Source organism: Talpa occidentalis, unplaced genomic scaffold, assembly GCF_014898055.3.
Source record: "Talpa occidentalis isolate TD23 unplaced genomic scaffold, MPIMG_talOcc4v2.1 talOcc4.3, whole genome shotgun sequence".
Taxonomy (NCBI): Eukaryota; Metazoa; Chordata; class Mammalia; order Eulipotyphla; family Talpidae; genus Talpa; species Talpa occidentalis.
Window position 1 is genome coordinate 143,941,283 of NW_023603184.1, and position 22,819 is coordinate 143,964,101.

General features: G+C 43.9%; 1 protein-coding gene across 1 annotated transcript in view; it reads right to left on the reverse strand.

Annotated features, from left to right (window-relative positions):
* Nucleotides 1-22,819, reverse strand: part of COL4A4 (collagen type IV alpha 4 chain) — a 108,146-nt gene that overhangs the window by 24,043 nt on the left and 61,284 nt on the right. Inside the window, exons 28-38 of the mRNA XM_054700121.1 lie at nucleotides 21,969-22,076; nucleotides 21,328-21,546; nucleotides 19,477-19,638; nucleotides 17,913-18,083; nucleotides 17,205-17,348; nucleotides 14,763-14,870; nucleotides 13,492-13,673; nucleotides 12,572-12,635; nucleotides 10,743-10,817; nucleotides 7,607-7,714; nucleotides 5,650-5,757 (exon numbers count right to left, since the gene is read on the reverse strand). Of these exons, the coding sequence (XP_054556096.1) occupies nucleotides 5,650-5,757; nucleotides 7,607-7,714; nucleotides 10,743-10,817; nucleotides 12,572-12,635; nucleotides 13,492-13,673; nucleotides 14,763-14,870; nucleotides 17,205-17,348; nucleotides 17,913-18,083; nucleotides 19,477-19,638; nucleotides 21,328-21,546; nucleotides 21,969-22,076 (1,449 nt within the window). The remainder of the gene's footprint in view (nucleotides 1-5,649; nucleotides 5,758-7,606; nucleotides 7,715-10,742; nucleotides 10,818-12,571; nucleotides 12,636-13,491; nucleotides 13,674-14,762; nucleotides 14,871-17,204; nucleotides 17,349-17,912; nucleotides 18,084-19,476; nucleotides 19,639-21,327; nucleotides 21,547-21,968; nucleotides 22,077-22,819) is intronic.

Below are 22,819 nucleotides of genomic sequence, written 5' to 3' on the forward strand. Positions count from 1 at the left end.
AGAAGTGACCCTTGATTTGATGACAATGAAATCATATTAGATGAAGAAAGAGATTGGACAGGAGCAAACTCAGGCTTCTTCATCCCTGGCTCAGGATCTTTTTACTCTGCCATGGTCTGCTAGTGCTAATTTCTTCAGATCTAGTCAGGCAAATGTAGTAAGACAATAAGGGTGGGTGGGGCCTGTGGCATACTGGAGAATTCATATCCTACCTAATTTCTGTTTTCAAGCACTGTGCTATTCTGAAAGAACACGCCTCAGGTCATGTTTGACTACATTTGTAACCACTTCATTGGGGAAGAACCATTCTGATGCTACTTTACAGAAGCTAAATTTATTTCATGTTAATCATTGAAAACTCCAGTCTCTATAACTAGATATATCTCATTGATGCCTTCCTCTTCTGTCAAGATCTTGTCAGACATCAGGATTATTCTTTAAGGAGTCATTTACCAAATTTACTTCTCACTGGACACCTATAAATCTATAGGTTTATACATATATACATTTATAACATCAATATTTATACCATATTTGTAATAGATACCATTTTAATATATACAATTAACACTTCAATTATAAGTTACTTATAGAACTGAAATATTTGAAATATATATTTGTAATATGTAAATACATAGATCTAGAGGGAAAGCATAGAGAGAAAAGAGGGAAGGTAAGAGGGAAATAAGGAGGGACATAACTAATAAGCACACAACGTCACTTGGGTGCTTCAAACATGTCTTATTCAACTGATTGGTTTGGGGGAAAGAAACTCCTTAGCCCCTGGTCAAGCCTGGTAACCTCCTATTCCATGAATGGATCCTCCATCCTGCAGCTGTTCTATCCCATCCAAGGCTAAAAGCCAGTTGTTCATTCAGTTTCCGGTCACATGCTTCAAATTTGTGATAAAAACCTTCTCAGTTTATGTGACCAACACACAGACGTGCGCTCACCCACCCCGACACACAGCATTCCTCCAGGCCCTTATGCTGTTGCTCATCCAACATATACAACAATCAAGTCTTTGGATAACTGACTGACTTTAGGACTTTGGGCAAATTTTTTGAGGGCAAGACCAAGTCCCATCAGCCTTTTCCTCCCCCACATTTAGCATATATCCCAATGTGAACACATTTAGTTTTCAATATGTTTGTTGAATGAGCGAGTGAATGCAGGAGCAGAGATGTTGAACAGGGAGGGAGAGGGATTGAGAAGGTGGAGAGGAGCTTTAAAAAGACGTGCTACAGTTCCCATCTCAAGTCAGGGCCTTCTCTGATAGATTGATAGGATGGATGAATGCGATGTGGGGAATTAGAAGAATCCATTTGTATAGAAATAATTCAAGTGCTAATTACTCTCTATTCATTAAAGAAGTCCTCTGTGGACTGAACAGAAAAGGACCAGTTAGTTGGTTCCATTCTATTTATTATCAGCTCTTGAAATGGATGTTATTCTATTTTTAAAATCTAAACTTGAGATTGGTGCAAATGAGACATATTCTCTTGCACCAAAAAAAATAATAAAAGGGGGGCAGGATGCCCTTCTTTTCCCTAAAGCTTTTCTTTCCTAGCTACTTTTAACAGTTCTGGCTTCGTTTATTTTCTAATCCTCTTCCCTACGTATGAGCCAACGTCTCAAGTTTGCACCAAAAGAACACAGAGACCTTCTTTATCTGCCAAATCTGGATATTTATTGGCATCTATCTATCTGAAAAAATAATAAATTCTTTGAGATCACTTTGCTATTTCAATGTGTTTGGATCTTCAGCTTCAGCCACCATGATTGATGGCTCCGAGGACGTGGCACTCGGGGGCGGGATGTCTCGGCTTCTGCCAAGCCCCCACTGTCACATCAACACGTCCAGATCCTGGGTTGTCACAGTCCCACCCCTCACCATTGTTGCACTGGCCGACCCTTATCTGACCCAGTGTTATCTTCCCAAGCTGAATGCAGCTACATCTGGGTAGGTTTTTAAGGGCAATTTTTCCTTTTTACTGAAAGCTTTTTATCAATCCCATCTCTAAATCAGAAAGTTGTTCATGCATAAAATATATACAGTGCAGATGAGAGGCAATTAGGCTAACAAAGCACATTCCTTGGTAATGAGGAAGTTTTATTCACCTCGCTGGGCCATCCTCCTGCTTCATGCCATATTTAAGACCGTGTCTCAAAGCAGGCAGGCAACGCCCCCCACTTCAGAATCATGGCCCTCTCCAGTCACAATCGGAGCTGCCATCTGTGTTAGCCAGTCAGCTCGGGGTGACTGGACCCTCACTCTGAGTTTTCCTTCTGTTGTAAAGCCTGAACATACTTCTCCAACCCCAGGGACCTTTAGACAGGTTCTATTTTTAATAGGGTGACCACTTCATCCCTGTCTGCTGGGGACTCTCCCAATTTGAACACAAAAAATTCTATGTCCTGAGATCCCTTCAGGCCCAAGCTAACAGGGACAGCTGGTCACCCTAACTCCAGAGCTGACTGGGAAAGAGAAACATAGGTGACTGCAGCTGCAGAGGATGAGTGAACCAAGTTGAAAAAGTATCAAACCAGATTCTAACATAAGACTGAATTCTATTATTTGCAGGTGCCTCCTAAGGGAACACACAGAGTATAAGACATGGCCTCCTAACCCAGGAAGCCTCAGATCCCAAATGCACCTAGTGACAGGCACTGACGAGATGATGGAGGGAAGAAACAATCCTGACTTGACAGAACAAACCGGGCAATTACATTCAGGGTGTAAGTGCTGTGGGGCGGGACAGGAGGGGAAACTCGTGTAGTGGGAGGGGAGAACCTCTATAATTTTTCACAGCTCTAAGCTGCAGAGCATTTCTTTTCTGATAAAAGACATTTCAAGGTGCTTTTTTTTTTTTTGCTTATGCAACATTTTACTTGCTGCCAGCCCAAATAACCCAATCCACATTCTTCACACTTGTCATGCTGCAGCGAGCTGTGTCTGGGGCTCCAGGATTCCATCCTTACATGAGTTTGCCCAGTTAGGGATCGAGTGTCTTCCTTTTACAGGGCTCATGTACTTGAGAATTCCTATCTAGGAATCAAGCCATTTGGAGCATATGTTTAAATTAAAGTTTAAATCTGACTGAACACAAGCAGGACGCAGAATCCATATGGCTTGTTGTAGCAGAGCAAACAACTTGGAGTTCAGCAGCTGGTTTGTTCAAACAAGATAATCAGTCCCTTTGACTTATTTAAAACAGACTTCAAATATTTAGTTTCTCTGTTCAAAGTGTTTCTGCGGGTGTGTGGTTCATTTTTATAGCGGCATGATAAACGGCAGCAAGGAGTTTACATTGTAGCTGTTTTAAAATTTAGGAATGTATCCCACTGCTTTGTTTTAAGACTCGTTGCTCTGGGTGGTTTGCGGTGGAACAGTGTCACTGCATGGCCAGGGGGTGAGACTGCAGCAGCGTCTGCGCTAGGCCAGGCTTGGGTTGAGCTTCACTCTCTTTCTCATGTTAACAAGTGTAGTCCTTAGTCGTTCGTGGCACAGAGTTATGATGCAACTGGAGATTACTTTCTTGGGTAAATCTGTTTTTCAACCAAATTCATTAACTCTTAGTCATCTAATAACGGGTCGAACTGGAGTTCTTGGGTACATGCAAACTATTTCCAGGGAAGGAAGAATCAGCATAAGCATGAGGCCTGCCAGTGTGAAACTGGGTGTGCAGGCCCAGACACCGCGGGAATCCAGCTGTTTTACTAAAGTGGAGGGGGCAGCAGGGAGACGTGGGATACAACACAAGCGGTTAATAAGGGGAAATGATTTCTTTTCCCATTTCTTTTCTTTGGTTCTTTAACAAGTTGATTTTGTAGACTCTCAAGAAAAGTGCCAAGGACTCCTTTCACCAAGGCTTCAGGGATTGCCCGCAAATGGGCAAAAAATGAGAGAAACTCTTCAAATAATAAAATTATCATTTAATAATGATCATTATGACAAATCTAGGGACTTCACAGGACTGAAAATGCCAATGAAGAGGGAAAAGAATGGTACAGAGATAGCTTGTCCCGGGATGAGGACTTTCCCCATCAGGTTAGGTGGGCACACAGAAAGATAGAAATGTCTCATCTCTTCAAAATAAATGACTCCTCCTCCACAGGACCACATCTGGTAATAGTGCCATGTTACTCCCTGGAAAACTGGCTTTGCCAGCCAGCAGATGGGTGGAAAGATGAGTGTAGAAAGACACTTGGATTTTCAGAACAATAAAACAATTGTGCCAAAAAGGAAAGGCTTCCAACTCTTTTGAGAGGAGGTACTTTTTGTTTTACCAAAATGTATACTTTTATGAGTCAAAGAACTCAAGGTTAGTGGGAGGCAAAGGAGGGAGGAGGAAATAGAAGGGCTTGGTTATGGGGACCTACCAAGTAAGGCTCACAGCTCCATCTGCTGATTTAGGAGACACCCTCAACTTCATAGCTACTAACTCAGTTCTCGTTCGCCTACTTGTTTATTCATTCATTCATTTATTCATAAAATTATAAATATAATAACTTCCTCCAGACTTATTGGGTACCTACTGGGTGCTGAGGATGTACAAATGGTCCTTATTTTTTTTAAATCATTCTATTTGGTGAGAAAGATCTCTAAACAAACATGATAACATCATTTATGTCGGTTCACCCAAAGTACCCATGGAAAAATACTTTTTCTAAAATACAAGAAATGGTATGAAGAAAAGTAAGTACCATTGATGAACAGTGGGATATGAGATTTGTAAATAATATATTTTATTAAATTGCATTATGTTGTGCTATGTTATATATTATTATATGATATGATATAATATTCAGATGTATATTATAACCTCTCTACTATTATCTTTAAAAGGCTAAAAAATTCAAATAGGAAAAAAAAATTGAATCTAACAAAGATAATGAATACTAATGATTCTTTCTCCTTAGCATCTTATTCTCTTCTCATCCATTCATCGCAGTTAGAAATGTATATTTATTTACGTACCTATTTTTAATGACTGTCTTTCATGCTAAACTGTGAGCTCCATGAGGGTAGGAAACATGTCTGGTTGTTTTTATTTCTTTCAAAACTGTGTACCTCCTGTCTAACACAGCGTCTAGGACATAACAGGAGTCTAAGTGGAGAGAGAATACATGAATAGGGCCTTCCTGGTGGCCTAGGGGTTGAGTTGCAGCGCTGTCACCACTGTGGCCTGAGTTGAATCCCTGACCAGGGAGCTACCCACATGGCACAGCAGACCTCTCCTGTCTCCCGCTGCTCCCCTCAGCAGTGTATTTCAGTATATCCACCTGTTCTGCTTCCCACTCTGTCTCTGGTGACTCCTTTCACCCCCACCTGCCGCACCTCTGGCCTACACCCCGGCTCTTCTATACAATAAATACATAAATCTTTCTTTAAAAAGAACACATGCATAGGTCAAAACACTATGGAACTAGGGGACAAACACCAGATAGCAGCGCTATCACTAGGAGAAGGTGGGGCAGGAACTAGGCGAGCTCTGCCCGAAGCTCTGAATAAGAAAGACTAGAAGGAGCTACTGGCATCCGTGGGAAAGACCCTTGACCCAAACAGGGGCCCCCGGGCATCTGTGAGACACTGAGAACTTGCCCCGGTGCTGGAAGGCCTTTGACCTTGTGTTCCTTTTGACTTACCTTTTACTCCTGGAAGACCTGCTGTCCCTGAGTCCCCCATGAGACCTCTTGGCCCAGGATCGCCCATTTCTCCTTGATGTCCCTTCCGCCCAGGCATTCCTGGATGACCTGAGGAGAAGAGGAGAGTTCTGCAGACACCCAGATGCACATGAGTGACATCAACCAGGAAGACCACCGAAGTACCTAACTGATGAGTAACAGGAACATTGTTTTATTTTTCTTTCTGGACCTCCTAACTCTAGGGGAAAATCTGGACTTGACCTCAAGGGGAGAAAAATACAAGTCTAAATTATTGAGTATGCCAATTATCACTTAAAACTCTAGCTTTATTCCAAATGGGCAGGAAAGGGAGCCCTTCAAATGTATTGTGTGTGTCATGCAAAAGAATGAAACTAGACCACTACCTCTCACCATGCACAAAAATAAACTCAAAATGGATAGGAGAACTGGACGTAAGACCTGAAACCACAAAATATATAGAAGAAAATATAAGTCATCGCAATAACATCTTTAAAGACTCATCACCCAAAGTGAAGATAGTCAAGGAAAAGATAACACCTGGGATTATATCAAACTGAAAACTTCTGTACAGCAAAAGAGACATTAACCAAAACGGAGAGACACCCCACTGATTGGGAAAAAATCTTTGCACTCCATCCAACTGATAAGGGACTGATCACAATGATATGCAAAGAACTCACAGGACTCAACAAAAATAAAATAAACAATCCAGCCAAGAAATGGGCAGAAGAACTTAAAAGACATTTCTCCAAAGAGGAAATGCAAATGGCCAACAGGCATATGAAAAAATGTTCAACATCCCTTATCATCAGGAAAATGCAAATTAAAACCACACTGAGATACCACCTTACCAGTGAGAATGGCACATATCAAAAAAACCAGCAACAACAAATGTTGGTGAGGATGTGGAGAAAAAGGAACACTCCTACATTGCTGGTGCGAGTGCAAACTGGCCCAACCACTAGGGAAAGCTGTCTGGAGGTTCCTCAGTCTACTAAAAATGGAGCTACCATATGATCCGGCAATTCCACTACTAGGGATCTACCCAAAGGACATAAAAACATTGATTCAAAAGACCACCTGTACCCCTATGTTTATTACAGCACCATTTACAATAAGTAAAACCTGGAACCAACCCAAATACCCAAAAATAGATGACTGGATCAAGAAGATGTGGTACATATACACAATGGAATATTATTCAACAATCAAAAAAGATAAAATCATGCCAACTGCAGCAATGTGGATGGAGCTAGAAGGAATTATGCTCAGTGAAATAAGCCAGAAGGAAAAAGAAAAATACCGGATGGTTTCTTTTATGGCAGGAATATAGGGAAGCCTAGTAAGACATCCGTGTAAAAAAAATAATAACAACAGTACAAAACACAACAAAGCAAAACCAGACAATTAGAAATCAGAGACCTCCTGCAGGGGAGGAGGAGGGAGAGGGATCAGAGGGAGCCAGGGAGGAGCACAGGGGATGAGGTGATGGTGCACGGGTGCATTGGGGAAGGAAACTCTATGGGGACTCCACCTGAGGGGGTGGGAGAAGCAAATATTGTTTCAAAATGAACAGTGATATAAAAAAAAACTAATTAATAAAAAAATGTACCACGTGTGTGAAATTTGCCTTAAGTCTAAAGGAGAAAAGAAAACACCTAAAGGTGAACACCTGAAGCCTCTGTCTGCTGGACCATCAGATTAAGGCCTGGCACCTGCTTCACACTTCCCAGGTGTTGTCTTAGTTTTCCCCAGACTAACCCTGAGACTGCCTCCAACTTACAGGTGAGGAACAGGTAAGTTTAAGCGACTTGTCCAAAGTCATGGAAAAGGGTAAAGCCAGAGTCAAACCCAAGTCCAGCTGAAGGATGGCTCTTTCCAACACACCAGGAGATACACGAGTGCCTGGGAAGGTTCCAGACTCTGTTCACAGTACCTGGACAGCCTGGTGGCCCAGAGGAACCCGGCAGTCCTGGGTTTCCAGGGGGTCCTTTGCGCCCTTGAATACCAGGTAAACCTTGCTCCCCGGGAGCTCCAAAATGTCCTAAAGAAAAGGAATGAAACATCTGAGTAGTTGCAGGTTGCTCCTGAGACAGGGAATCTATAAAACCTCCAACTTCGGCCATCCCTTTTCTAGTCTTATTTTTTTAATATTTATAACTTTTTTATTGATTACTTTAAGGGAAAATGGGAAATAGAATACCAACAATCTTACTAACTTAACAATTTTCATATGCACATGATATGCAAATAATACCTGTGATTTCATGTTCTAATGTTTTCAATTAGCATTGTATCATGAGTGATTTTTCAAGTTTGTCATAATTTGCCTAATTTTAAATGACAGCTTGCAGTTTACTGAGCATTTTTAAATGACAGCTCATAGCTTATTGAATTAATCTTAATTAAATTAATTCACCTAATAGCCCCGTTTCATTGACCATTCAAGTTGTTTCTAACTCATCTCCATTTTGCATGCAGATCTCTCTATATCTTAAATCGATTTTTTTCTCCTTAGGAACAATTCCTAAGGAAATATGCATGAAAAATTCCTAAGGTAATATCTGGGTTCCTTTTTATGCATTTTAAGATGATGAAATATTAAAAGTAAATCACAGACATGGAATTTCATCCTTAAAAAATTCAGGAGATATGTCTGAAAAGTAACATTTTCCTATGTGGAAAAATCATTATCACAGCCAAGAAAATGAATAGCCATCCTTAATATTCTAACACTCATTCCAGCATAATTCACAGCTGGTTTATCCACCTGTATTCTATTCCAGAATTATGCACTGCATCTGGTGGCCATACCCCTAAAATTAAATAAAGAAATATAAAAAAGTCCCTTCTCATGTCCCCCACTTATTGCAGAGAATAGTTTAGTAGTTCTTGACCCCTCTAGAACAAACCATTCCACACAGGGCTGCTCGACGGTTTGCCCAAGTTTACCACCAGCTCTCACCACCACGTGGACTCCATCCTCAATTGCATGGTTCAGAGCTCTGGGAGCCTGTTCTGAGGACTTATTAGCCCATTGACTTGTTTTCTTGCTCATTTGGTAAATATAAAATGATGTTTCAGTTTGACTTTAAATTTCACTTCTTTGATTGCTAGAGAAGATCATTTCCCTGCGTTTATAATGGATGACGTTAATACAATTCACATTTTACAGACTAAATCTAGAATCAGTGCTAAAAATGACCCATTGAATCTGCGAATACCAGTCCAAAGACAGAGTGGTATCATCATTATTTATATTACACAGATGTTAGTCTATTTCCTGATTGAATTTAAGATCTATGTGTCTCACTCGCTGTGCTTTTATTGACCCTGGAAACATTCCCACAGTAAAGGTTAGGCAGTGTCAGCCTCATCTCCAGATGGAAAAATTCAAGCATTCAAAAACCTGCCTTCCTGATCACATTTGTCTTAAGAACAGAACTTCTGCTATAGTCTGTTCTATATTTTCTCTCTGAGTTGAATATGGGGAGGGGGTGCAGAACTGAACCCCGTGCGATCACAGAATCACCCGTGACCGCTGCAGATCTAACCTTTCTTCTTAGGCTCGTTGAAATTCAATGCAGCCTCGTCTAGTCAATGGAAATTGCACATTTCAGTAAACTGTGCTGGTGAAATACGCATGAGGTCATTTCAATATTTTAAGCTAAAGCCATGACATATGGGAAAGGGACTGACTTAAATGGTGATAACCACAGGAGGCCAGAAAATTAGGCCAAGGCAAATTTTCCTGGACGAGTTAGTGTAAAATAACTCAGACTTCTGATTTTGAACAGAAAATATTAGGTACTTTCGAAGCCTTCCATTTTGGACTCCTTTTGTATTATAAAAGTTCACTCTCTTCAGGGTTTACATGAAAATACTATAGTGTAGAATATGCTTTTAATGTTTTGCTGACTGCTAAGGATGATGTTGACAATAATTACACTTTACATTTGTGTAGCTATTTTCAGCGTACAACTTGCTTTCAAGGAATCTCATTTGATCCTTACACCAACCTTGGAACATACAGAGGGACCATCTGCAGGTGAGGAAACTGAGCTCAGAGGTAAGCCATGTTCCCAAGAGCACAGGAGGAGTGACAATGACACTGCCCTGGCCCCAGAGTTCCCTCCAAGTCTCCCCACTCCACTGTGATAATATGAACACCCCCGATGCTAACTTCAGAGCTACTTCCCCTCCAAATATGTGCATAAGCTGGGGCCTCCCCGGTGGCACAGCAGAGAGCGCAGCACTGTGAAGCTGTCTTCAGCCTCTGCAGTGCAGGTTCGATCCCCGGCCGGCCGTAGAGATTCCCACATGGCGTGGCAGACCTCTCCTGTCTCGCCCGCTGCTCCCCTCAGCAGTGTATTTCAGTCAGTCTGCCTGTTCTGTTCCCCACTCTGTCTCTGGTGACTCCTCTCACCCTCCCACACCTCTGACCTGTACCCTGGTTCTTGTATGCATAAATAAATCTTTACAAAAAATGTGTGTAAGCGATATAATTCAGTTAAAATATATTATCTAAATCTAATTTACCAAGTCAGCTGTAAAAGACCCAGATGATTGCTAGAATGGAGGTCTAACAGCCAAAGGAGCCACTGCAATGGCAAAAAGTTCCTTTTCCACTTTCATCTGGGAAAGTGATTCATAAGAAACAAAATGCCCCATAATAGTTTTGCTCAGATATTCTGTTATATGTATTTATTGCCAAAGAGAATTTTAAGTTAACGCACAAAACTATTTTTCAAGAAGCCCATCGAAATAGAAGCCTGTTTCCTAACTTGTCCATTATCAGCTAAAATGATGCTGGACATGACTTAGTTAACCAGTCATCTCTGGATGGACATTTGTTCTCTTCATGCAATGGTCATTCCCTTAATTAAAGATTTGTGTCTTTTACTACCAATGCAAGTTTCCACAGTGCCAGACAGAAGGGAGAACTAATTTATAATTATACCATTTCTATAAAGATAAAGATATATACATTGATATATAGGAGAATGTTCTAGTTTTCCAATGAATCTTATTATTATTTTTTTTTTTTTAAGAAGAAAACCATGTAGCTATACCTGGACATCCAGGGCTACCTGGCTCACCCTTTGGACCAGGTGGTCCAAAATGGCTGGCAGGGTCACCTTGGTTTCCTGTAAGTGATGAAACACACACACAACATTATGTAATTTAATTATGACTCCATATAAGTGACTTATTAACTGTCATGATATTTGTCTTTACAGTCTGTCTTCAAAATTCCAGATGATAATTTTTGGGGGGAAAAAAATCTTTTTTTCCTACATGAGAACAAATGGAAACAAAGATGAAAGATGAGCTTGAAACACAATTTTAATAGTTCATAAGAGTTCTAAGAAACCATAAATCTTAGTGCTTGAATTTCTAATGTACCTAAACAGTTTCAAATTTTGGCATCTATTAAAGAAATGACTTGACAGTGAGTGACTATATCCTATACTGTGTTTTAGAGACAAAAAGCAAAAGTTATCACTCCTTTGGCTGCTACAATCCCATGTCAAGATCAGCAAGAAAGACCAACTTTGTGTCTTGCAAAAACAAAGTGAGCGAGGTAGATGCCTTCCAAGGGGTGGTACACCCAAAGGCACTGTGGGCAAGAATTCCCACAGAGCCTTAGGTTAGCATCCCATTTCCTGGAAACCTGACAAAGGTGGAATGTTAGTCCCATTATAAGGCAATGTTGTTTCTAGCACTGGGTAAACTGAGGCCTGCAGTCTGTCTTGTCAATAAAGTTTTATTGGCACAGCAATGCCCTTTGTTTGAATGCTGCCTTCTGCTTTGCTTTCATTCTACCTGCACATTCATAGACAGTCCCGTAGTTTCCACAAAGACCACAAAGCTGAATATATTCATGATCTAGCCCTTTGAGGGGAGAGGGAGAAACACATTTTCTGATACTTGGCTTATGGTAAATAAATAAATTGGAATTTAAAATTACAATCACAAATCACACGTGGCCCGGGTATTGAGGAGTAAATTCTTACCACTGGTGGGAAGTGGTGGTTTCCTTCTCTGTTGCCCAGACTCTCGTAACTGAGACCCTAAAAGCTGTACTAGTACCATCGGTAAGGAGATGCAGACTCCTGTTAAGGGGGGCGGCTAGTTGCTGAGCAGGCAGGCAGTTGGGGAAGCCCCAGCTGGGGAAGTCCCAGCTAGGGAAGTCCCAGCTGTGCTATCTGGGCTTTCTGATAAGCAGCAAGCTCTGGGAACAGGATGGGGTGACCCAGTGACCCACAGGGTGACCCGAACAAAACCACCCCAGGTGGCACTATCCAATTAACAAAAAGACAACACAGAGTGCTCAGCGCTGGAAGGTTTCCACTTACTTAGTTAAACCCTTAAAAACCTAATTCTTGAGTTGTAGAGTGGCAACCCATTCCGGTCTCCTCGTGAGAGAGCTGTTGCTCTTACTGCTTTGCCCATAAAACTGTCTATCACTAACCTCTCAGTCTTGACACTGAATTCTTTCCACATTCAAGACAAGAACTGAGGAGGAGGGGGGCCAGGCTGGCTCGTCCTGGATCCCTGTGGAGTGGGGGGCTCCTTTGCCAAGGTGGACGGTGCCCACTGATGTGCACCTGCGGTCCTCACACCTGTCATCCATGTAGCAACCTCACAGAAGACAGCAAGGAAGCCCTCGAGAAGGCCTGTGGCCCTACATCCATGCTGTGTCCTCCCTGCCTCCCTTGGGTGGAAACAACAAACATGGGCTAATTGGGTCTTGGGAGTTTGTCTAGAAGAGTCTACAATGAACCCTTGGGTGTTGCTGTTTGCTTGCTCTGCTTTAGTTTCCATGCAGAAGCTCACAGTGTCACAAGTGCCAGGATTATGAGCTTGAAGGGTGGGTTGTTATATTTCCAAACCGTACCTTTATGTCCTTTTGCTCCATTGATTCCTGAAAGGCCAGGGAGCCCTGGAGAACCCGGCTCACCCTGAGTGTTCAGTGAAACACAAGTAAGACCTTAGTTAGGTTTCATATACAAGGGACACATGCCTGACATGACCCAGTTACATCTTCCCATCCAGAGCCAACTTGGTTTTCATGACTTACAGAGGTAAAGACAATCAGAACTGCAATGCAAGCATACTACTATGTGTGCCCAGTTTTTAAAAATTGGATAAAACCCTTTCAAAAGGAGACACTCAGGCCAACAGGCAGCATTCAGTTCTCTATACTTGACTGCAAAGCCAATTGCTCACATAACTTGAAATTTAAGTTTCAAACGAACAAGTTGATACTAAAAGAAATATTATTAGAAGCCATTTCACACCAAAATCTTTTTTAAAATATCCACTTTATTGCAGAGGAACAAATTATATTATACATTTCCCAGGAGCTGGGAAGTAGGCTACTACTATATTCATTGTAAATTTTTGTCTTCTCAAGAGGTGTTTTACCCATGATCGGGAAGACTAAATATATTTACAGCAAAATCCGTGATATCCACAATCAGAGAGGGAGGTTTAGAAACCAGAACTTGGGTCATTTCTCAGGTGACTCTATTCTGGTAGATCAGCAGTCCCAAGTCATATCTCCATGGAGCTCTTTAAAGTGGGGGGTAGTATCTGGAGTGACTTGGTCATCTATGTCAGGGCAACCAAGCATGAGCACTGGTCAGAAATAACAGTAACATCATGGTCTTCCAGAAGGTTCCATTTTTCCACTGGCAGATCCCTTACATTCTAACAGCCAGTGAGAAGGCAATGCTATACACTGGGATTCCTTATGAGCACACCGAGAGCAGAAAGGTTTTATATTTCATCCCTCCCCAGAGAGCAGCCACTTACCTGGTCCCCTGGAAAGCCTGGGAAGCCAATGATCCCTCTCGGCCCAGGTAAGCCTGGAGGACCTGGTGGTCCAGGAACCCCTGGCTGTCCTTTTCTACCAGGGTCCCCTCTGTGGAATCCAGGAGGCCCATGTCTTCCTGGTGCTCCATGCCTCCCTGGCATCCCCTGAAGGCCTTTATCACCTGAGGGGTTGGAAGTGTTACAGCCTTCTTTGTGGAAATCTTGACCTCATCAGTAGTTAGCTGAGGACCTTGATCCTACTTTTGTTAGGAGATAAAGCAAAGGTAGTGGGAATCCTAATTTTTGTCCTAAAGTGCATCAACCCAGTTTCTACCTTCAGAGATCTCTCTGGAAGGAAGCTGCCCAGGAACAGGCTTGGGGCTGTTTGAGTGGGAAGGAAGCAAGCAGGTGGCACCATTTGCCTATAGGCTCATTTACAAATGAAGAAGACTTGACCCAGAGACCTCAACCATTGGTCCCAGGATAACTCATTAGGGAAAGTCATGAAAAGAAGCAGGTCTCAGGATTAAGTGTGCATTTGGGAAAACGAACACCAGGTGGTCAAAATCCTTGCTTTCTGCTGGGGGGAGGCACAAACAGAGTTGCTGGTTCAGAATTTACAATTTAACCAGCCCCAGGGGATTCATCTGCGCATTGATGTTTGAGAAGCACTGGTGGGAATGACTTGGACAGTTGCCGCGCTATTTATTTTAATACCCACCTGTCCAGACTGGACCACTTTAATCCTAGAACCAATATCATGGAATCACATGTCACTTAGCGACATTTCAGTCAATAACGGAGCTTAATATGAGGTCCGTGTAGGACCTTTACCCATGGAGTGTAGGAGGCTGACCTAGGTGTGTATAAGGACACTCTGGGACATTTGAATGACAGATCACCTAAGGACACATTTCTCAGAATGCATCTCATCATTGAGTGAGGCATGATGAAGGTCTGTCTCAGGATTGATCCCAGTTGGGATTATGCCATTCTAAAAATACATATGAAGCTCAGTTAAGTTTGAGGATGGAAAAGCAAAAACTAAAAAAAAAAAAGTATATAGGGCTATGAGGTTCATTATACCTGGTATTACACATTATGTATATCAGTCAATGTAGCATAAGTGTATATTAAAAAGGCAGCTCTCCTCATTCAGTGTTACGGGAGAAGCTGACAAGTACACTTGCTTGTTTGCAGGGCCTGGAAAGAAGCCAACTTAGTTGATTGGGTAAAAAAAAAAAAAAAAAAAAAACAAAGCAAGTGTTTACCTGCTTCTCCTGGGGTTCCATCATCTCCAGGAGATCCAGTTTCCCCAGTTTCCCCCTTTTTGGAAATTATCGCCATTTCTCCTTCATCTCCCGGGGGTCCTCGGACTCCTTCAGATGTTAAATATGCAACAGCAAAACACACAGGACACCACACATGGAATCCCTCTGTTACCACACTGCATGTTTGGTTTGCAAATCTGCATGTGATCTGCTCGACTGTACTTATGCACGCGGATCGCGGAGCACCAACACTGGTGAGTGACTTCCTGTTACGCTTCTCTCCCAACTTGTCCAGTAACTGGGTTGGGTGGGCAGAGAATGCTAAATTCAACCAAACTCAAAGTCTTAAGTGAAAAATCACAGGTTTGGAAGGGCCCTGTTTGAAAACATGTCTCTTGACCCTGTAAAGTTTGAATTGCCCATATCATTTTTTCCAGTTCCTTAGCTTCCCTTTGAGTCACCTCCACTTTTTTCCTGATGTTAAAAGAACTGACACTTTCCTCAACTTGATTCTCCAAAATGGAGAATTCTACAAATAAGACGGGTAGTTGATAATTCTGCCTTATTTTCATAAAAGCTGTGCTGCTATGGAAGTGTGCTGGAGTAAACGCCAGCCAGCTTGGTGAGAGCCAATTAGTCACAATTCAAGAATTTTGTAAGACAGTTTTACACCAGTGGCAGGTCGAAGTCAGCCATGGTGGGAATACTTATACTGTGGCCATCAGCAAACACTACTCAGGGTATTTAAAAAACTTTTATTTTGGAAATTCAATGTACCAGCGCATCCCTGGCTGGCATTTAATTAACCCAATTAAAATGAATTTTTGTGGGGCCGGCCGGGGAGCAACACACATGGCGAAGCAGACCTCTCCTGTCTCGCCCGTTTGCTCCCCTCAGCAGTGTATTTCGGTCAGTCTCCCTGTTCTGTTCCCCACTCTGTCTCTGGTGAATGCTCTCAACTCCGCATCTCTGGCCTGTACCCCAGCTCTTGTATGCATAAATAAGTAAATCTTTAAAAAAAAAAAAGAATCTTTGTGTTGGATAATCATATAGCAGCACAATAGCACAGCAAACACTTTTTACCTAAGCCAGGGCTGTGACTGACTGATTCCTTGATTCTACATAAATAATTTACAGATGAGTAAAACAAATAGTACTAGCAGAATCAATCAACTAAGAAGCAAAAGTAATTTGAATTAAATAGGAGACTATTTGCTCAAAGCGTTTTGAGGACAAAAACCTTGTTTCCTGAAATTGTCAAGCATCCATTCTCAACCTGGGACAGGAAACCTCACCTCCACTCACGGCCATCTCAGGCGAGGAGGTAAAAACCAACATTTACAGGAATGGGTGAGGATATTTAAACCAATCATCTGGAGCCTTTAATTTTTTTTTATAGTAATGAAAACTCTTCCAGGGAAAGCGGGTGCTTTCTAGCTCAGAGCCTGGCAAACCAGTGCCCCCACTGGTCTCTGCAGGTCGTGAGCAATGGGTGGTTTTGACTCAACCAGAGCAAGACTGTAAGACGTAAGACGTGTTCAAGTTCAGTGACGTTCAGGTTTCAGCGTCCCCTGATCACGGTTGTGTCTGGAGGCTTCGGTGCCCCCAGCACTGGGCTAAGTAGGGGCGAGAGTCCATTCAGCTGGCACTTTGCAAATAATTTTGATATTTTTGCAAAAAAAAAAAATTGAAATAAGTTTTGAGGCCCACGAACCCCACCGGCACCCTGTTCCCTACATTGAGAAGGATTTCTGAAACCCAACAGTAACAAATCAAAGCACCTGTGAACTCTTTCTATGAATAGAAATTTACGTGGGGTGTGTGTGCCGATGCCGAGGTGAGACTGTGCACCTGCAGCCTACCTGGCGTTGTCAACTATTCTCACCTCAGTAAAAAGAAAAAGGTAGAAAATTATGCCATAAATAGGAAAATACATAATAGATAAAAAAAGATATGTAATATTACGTATGATTATAGCATTATCACATTCATATCATTACACAGTGGATGATATAATGATGTTCTACATCATGGACCTATAACAATAAATAATAAGACTCTAGTTGTAACCTGATATAATATATCATATGCCCCAACCCCCTGTTCCATTTACCTACACCAAAGGCTTATAATTATATATAAAACATGTAATTATAGGATTATAATGTATAAATTTAGAGATAATAGCATGTTCTATTAGGACATATGCTGTAATATATAGTATAACATAAAAATTACATTAATCTATTGTTAAAATTAATAAGATTGGGAGGTAAGGAAAATGCATTTTGTTTAAAATTCTGATGCAAACACCACAGAAACGAGAGGAGGAGGGAGCCGGACCGCAGAATATTCCCGATTTCCCCCGAGACCATGTTCACAGGTTCTGCTCAAGCGCTGAGCACAGCCCTGCTCACACGCGCCGCTGCAGACCGCGCTTACCTTTGGGCCCTTTCACTCCCTGGTCTCCCGGGGGGCCAGGACACCCCTTCTGTCCAGGTTCTCCTCTTCTGCCAGGGCGTCCGTCAGAGCCAGGCTGCCCTCGCCCTCCCGGAAAGCCCGGGAACCCGGGCAGCCCCCGGGGCCCTGCGGAGAGAGAACGTGCCCTTCAGGGCAGCGTCTGACAGGCGGGTGCGCTGAGTCTGTGTCCCCCGCAGTCCAGGGGCGACCACAGTCCACCTGCGCAGCTCGCAGAGCGGGGAGTCCGCGTCATTCTCCCGGGCACCGGAGCAGCAGGGTGCCCCGCCTGGTCCCGGCTTCCCCCACACACGCCTGAAGTGCAGACCCTTCTGTTTCTGAGCCATGGTCCCTGCAAGCTGAAGAGGTGGGGCGGGCGGGAGAGGGCAGGGAGAGAGGCGGGAGGGCCGCCCAGGGTGGATGCACTCTGGCCCCGGCTTCATTGGTATCACCCAGTCCCTGGAGCAAAGGGTTTGTGGGATCCCTGGCCCCACCACCCACCCCCGTTTTGCCTCCAGCTGAAGACCCTGCCGCTGGAAGTGACCGCAGCGCGGGCCCAAAGCAGGCACTGCCCCTAGGAAGGACAAAGTCAGGCTGAGCCAAGGGGACATTCGGGGGTGGCCCTAGCAGGCGTCACTTGGCAGAAGACTTCAGCTTTTTAAATGGGACAAATCACGGAAAAGCACCACGTACCCTTTGGGCCTGGAAGACCAGGTCGTCCATGGTCCCCAGGGGGGCCGGCGAGCCCTGGCGGTCCTGGAGGTCCGTCTGCCCCTGGCCATCCCGGGACTCCACGGAGGCCCTTCATTCCAGCTGGCCCAGGGGGTCCCCCATCTCCTGGTTCTCCTTTCTCACCTGGGGCACCTGAGACAAGCCACAGCACAGCAGTGTATGAAGGATGAAGACGCCTCTCCCACCGCTCACGGTGGCTCAAATGGTGCCTCGGTGGGGATTAAATAAAATGATGTTTATCAAGTACAGTAATAGCAGCAGCTCCCCATCAGCCTGAGAATATGTTTTTCTATTAAAAAGAAGGATTAGGGGTGCAGTTGTGGAATATAACCAAAATGAAAATGCATAGATTGTACAAAAATGAAAAATGATGTAAGAATTATATAAAATAAAATATTAAAAATACTCATTGAAACATAAGAAAATTAACGATTAAAAAAAAAAGGAAGGGCAGACAACTTGAATAGATAGTTCCCAGTAGGGATGCATGAATATTATAATGTTTTCATATGGGAAATGGATAGGGGATGGTGATCAAGGGGAAAAAAAAAAACTAATAAAAGAAAACTTTCCAGCTGCTTCCTGAAGCCACAGGCAAGTGAATTTTGTTCACTGTGATGAGAGAATCATAGAAGTAGAGCAATGTCATCTAGTATTACTGGTGCTAGAAATAAAGCCGTTGTGGCAGAGTCCGCCCCAATCTCATTTTGATCTTGCAATACGGCGCATTTATTTATTTTTTCTTTTGTAGACTAACTGGGGTGTAGGTTAGGTGAGAGGATGAGAGGATGAGGATGAGAGGATTCACCAGAGACAGAGCAGGGAGCAGAACAGGCGTATCCACTGAAACACACTGCTGAGAGGAGCAGCAGGCAAGACAGGACATCTGCTGCAGCACGTGGGTCAGCTCCCTGGCTAGGGATTGAACTCAGGCCACACCAGCGATACTTAACCCCTAGGCCACCAGGGAGGCCCAGACAGTGCATTCTAGCATTGGGATAAGGTCAGTAGGATTGAAATGATAGGACAAACTGCACAGCAAAGTGAATTGAAGCTCCTGTTGGAAACAGTCCCCTCACATCATATGTTAAGAAACACCCCATCCTGGGTCTAGCTGAGTATGCCAAGAGCACAAGGTCCTGAACCCTTTTTACCTGGGCTCGAGGTTGTGCTTGCAGTGAGCAACCTTTAGAGATGATACAGTACCTCCCTCCAGGGAGAAAATCCATCTTGCTGGCTATAAAGGAGGGGTTTCCTGGCTCTGTCTCTTCTCAGATACTGTACCCACTGTGCATGCATGCATGGTATCCATAGCCCCTTGATGTCACCCCATAAAGCTTGGGTGACTTAGGGAAATGATAAGAACAAACATGTAGCTCAGGCTACTTGCTAAGCCATGGATACTAAAGGCCTTTGCCTCTGGGCCAGGAGTCTCTTACGCTGGCATCCACAAAAGAGCAAGAGCTGAGCGTATTCCTGTGTGAGTGAGTTATACCCTTCCCAGGTCTTGACACCTGACACTCACCTGGACTCCCTGGAGCCCCAGGGAGGCCCGGCGGGCCTGGTCTCCCAGGAGCGCCTCTTCCACAGGAATGAGCAGGTGATCCTGGCACACCTGGAAACCCTGTCATCCCTTCTCTGCCTTTAGGACCTTTGAGACCTGGAGGTCCGGGCATGCCAGCTGGTCCTGTAACAAGACAACGCATTCATGACATTCACAGCATGAAACTCTAGAGACTGCAGAGGGCCACCAACGTGCTGGGCATATCCATACCAGAGTGGACGTTTGATCCTGGATCAGCACTCAGTGAGTTAAGTCTCTGAATGGATTTCCTTATCAGAGAGTGTAGTAAGCACCAAATGAATTGGAAACCCATGCCTGGCTAGAGTTATTTGATAAGGTTATGTAGACAACAAAGAAGTTGCTTATGCAAATTAAAAAACCATGCAGCTCTCCCTGATTTTAATTAACCTCTAACTTTACAGCAAATCTCCACACTACTACTTTCAACCCCCGTTGGCACTGTATGCATTTGCATTTTGTATGATATTTCAGGACTCAAACTCTCAAATTTTTTATTGGAAAGGCTGTGCCATCATCTTTAGAAAAAAAGTATATTCCCAACATGCCACACCCTCATGTAAAAGTCCATTTTATTTTCTCATGTTTTTGTTTTATTATGGTTCATTTGTTTACATTTTGGAATTCATAATCTCAGTGCACATTCGATGCTGAATTATTTCGCCCTATATGTTAATCTACAAATCTTTTCCATTTTGTTGTAATCTCCACAAACATGATTTTAATTGCTAAGCAATGACTAGTGGTCGTGGGGGTGGGAATGACTTCATTCTCTTTATAGTTTCTGATTCCCTCTCAATTAGGGATATTTTCTTAGCTACAAGAATATTTTCTTATCTACAGCCTTCATCTTCTGCTGAACATTTCTTTTCAATTCGTTTTCACAGGTGAGAAAGTGGAATTACTGGCTCAAAAATTATTTCCATTGACTTCGTAATGTACGATCTTGCCATGTTCCAAACAACTGGGTTCTCACTATCTGACTGGAAGCTCAAAGCTCCCAAGGAAGCCCTCTGAGGATCAAGCATGTGCCTGGCTCTCCTGCCCGCCACTCGCCTGGACAGCCAGTCCGGGTATCTAATAAACACGGGCTTCTCTGGCAGAAAAGAAAAGCAGACAGTGTTTTTAAGAGTCTGGTGTGGGCTCTGCTCTTGGTCCCACCACCCACAGCGCTGGGGAAAGATCCATCTGGACCGCTGGGCCCTGCTCAGCTCAGACGAGACAAATCACAGTCCCTGAGACTGGAATGTCAAGGGCCCCCTGCCTTGGCTGGGGCTCTCGAAGTCTCCTTAGTGATTTCAGAAGAGGATGAGAACCAGTGCCTGGGCCCTCTGTCCACCCACGCCTGCTCCCCCGTGGGAGGAAGGTGCCTCTGCGCTGTCCCAATAACACAGCCTGCCTGGCCGGACTCGGCGCTCCCAGGAGTTCTCCCTGGCTCCAGCCACACTGCTCCTCCTCGTCCCTCGGTCCTGTCCTCCACAACCCGGCAGCAGCGGCAGCGAGCAGCTCAGAGACCCTGGCTGCTGGGTGCCCACATCTAGCGGATGCCCGGCAGCTGCTGAGCCAAAGGAGCTGCCTCGGAGCTGCCTCGGATTCCACAACAACCCATAAGACACCAAGGCGACACCAGGGTGCAGGGTGTTTAAAATGTAACCGGGGCCCATAGAAGAGGGAGAGGCTTGGAGGAAATGTGTGCCACCTGGGCTGCTAAGGAGAGACTGTCTGCACCTTCTGCGGAGCCCTGACCCAGAACCAGCGCACGCCGTGGACAGAAGGTTGGTCCGCGCCTCCTACCTGCAGCTCCAGGACATCCGGGCACCCCTCTCAGTCCTTTTGAACCAGGTGTTCCTGGAGAACCCCTCTGCCCTGGGGGGCCTGGGGGGCCACGAGCAGGGTCTCCTGGGATTCCTTTCTGCCCACGTGTTCCAGGTAAACCGGGAAGGCCTGGGGGCCCCCTAGGGGAAGACCCCTTTTCACCTCCAAGACCTGGCTCTCCCGTGTCACCACGGAAACCTATTAACCACAGAGAAAAGTTTCAAACTGTTAAATAGACAAGTATAGAATTCACAGTAAGACAGCCACCTTGAAAAAAACGCATTTTCTAAAAAATACAGGGGTACCTAAGAAAATTTAGAGAGGCTTAATAGGTAATGTTCCTAGGAAAAATAGTGACTTTGTATTTCCTATAAGCCAGAGATGTTCCCGTAAGGGGTGCCTGCCTGAGCGGTGTCTGCACACAACAGCCGTAGTTGCCTGTAACTCAAGGTGGAGAGGGTCCTGCAAATTTACAAAATTATGACCTAAAAGTCAGCGGAATATAGGTGATGTTCAGGAAAAAACGTATCTGCATCACCTTGGGATCCCGGGCCACTTCCTCACTGAGATCGCCCAGTTTTAGACATGCAGACATTCCAGAAGCGGAAAAACACGCTTACCAGGTGGGCCAGGGACTCCGGAAACCCCTGGTTTGCCTCGCTGACCTTTTTGACCATCCAAACACCTTGGCCCAGGTGCACCCGGACGACCTGGAAATCCCTTCAGACCTAAAAGACTCATGAAAACACAAATCAAATGAGATCAGAATAAGGTGATTCTAAAAATCTATGTTGTCTTTTTAATTTTCACTTGTATCAGAGTGTATTTATTTTGTGTTTCTTAGGTTCTATTGTACACACTAAATACATAAAAATTTTATTTGCTAATTATGCCTCCATAAAGCTAGAAGGAAAATAGAAATTTCTTTGCTTTTTCCCCTAAATATTATACTAAACCATTATTATTTCTGAACCCTAAAGAAATTCCAAATAAACCTGAAAATGACTCTTTTTGACAATATTCTCTACTTAATTGTCAACGATTTTTGGCTGGAAGAATATGTGGTGTCAAGGGGACAAATGGCAGGCCTCTTTTGGCTCGCATGTCTTTTTAATTGGTCCCGCCCCTAAGGAGACCAGTATGGAGGATTCTCAAAATATTAAAAAGAGATGGACCACAGGATCCAGCAATTCCACTCTGAGGCATCTACAAAAAGAATGCAAAAACACTGGCTTGAGGGCCTCTTTGGTGGCACAGGGATTAAGTCTCAGCACTATGAAGCTATCACCAGCCACTTCGACATGAGTTCGATCCCCAGCCGGGAGGTGACCCACATGGCGCAGCAGCCCTCTCCTGTCTTGCCTGCTCCTCCCCTCAGCAGTGTATTTCAGTAGATCCGCCTGTTCTGCTCCCCACTCTGTCTCTGGTGAATCTTCTTACTCCCTGCACCTCTGGCCTGTACCCCAGTTCT